The 439-nt window shown below is 67.4% G+C and overlaps 1 protein-coding gene across 1 annotated transcript in view; it reads right to left on the minus strand.

Moving 5' to 3' along the window:
• Positions 1-439, minus strand: part of LOC104391960 (MAGUK p55 subfamily member 2-like) — a gene marked incomplete at both ends in the record, with an annotated part of 13,656 nt that overhangs the window by 12,573 nt on the left and 644 nt on the right. The window contains one exon of the mRNA XM_010001312.1: positions 269-334. Coding sequence (XP_009999614.1) covers positions 269-334 — 66 coding nt within the window. The remainder of the gene's footprint in view (positions 1-268; positions 335-439) is intronic.

The raw sequence follows: 439 nt of genomic DNA on the forward strand, positions 1-439 counted from the left end.
TCTGGAGGCTGCGCCCCCCCCCGCCCTGCGCCCCCAGCAGCACCAGCGTCTTCCTGCGGAAGGGGGGCATGGGGGCCACCTCCTCGTAGATCAGCAGCTCGCGGCGGTCGAACTCTGCACCAGGGAGAGGGAAATCACCCACCATGGCACCCCTCCCACCACGAGACCCCGGTCGGGTGATGTGGGAACCCCCCAGCAGCCCATCCTGTGAGGTGCCACCATCAGCATGACCCGGGGACTGTCCCCTTCTCCCCTTGGGGACACTCACCAGCGTTCTTCGTCGTCAGGTACATCATCCTCTTCTTCCTCTTGCTGCTGAGGCTGCCACAGAGGGCCCCCGCGAGGGCACGGGGGCTGGCTGAGCTGGGGACAGGGACAGGGTCGTGGCACAGGGACAGCACTGTGGCATGGGGGCAGTGCCATGGGAGCTGGGACTGCA

The sequence above is a fragment of the Chaetura pelagica genome, unplaced genomic scaffold, assembly GCF_000747805.2.
Source record: "Chaetura pelagica isolate M959 unplaced genomic scaffold, ChaPel_1.0 scaffold1767, whole genome shotgun sequence".
Taxonomy (NCBI): Eukaryota; Metazoa; Chordata; class Aves; order Apodiformes; family Apodidae; genus Chaetura; species Chaetura pelagica.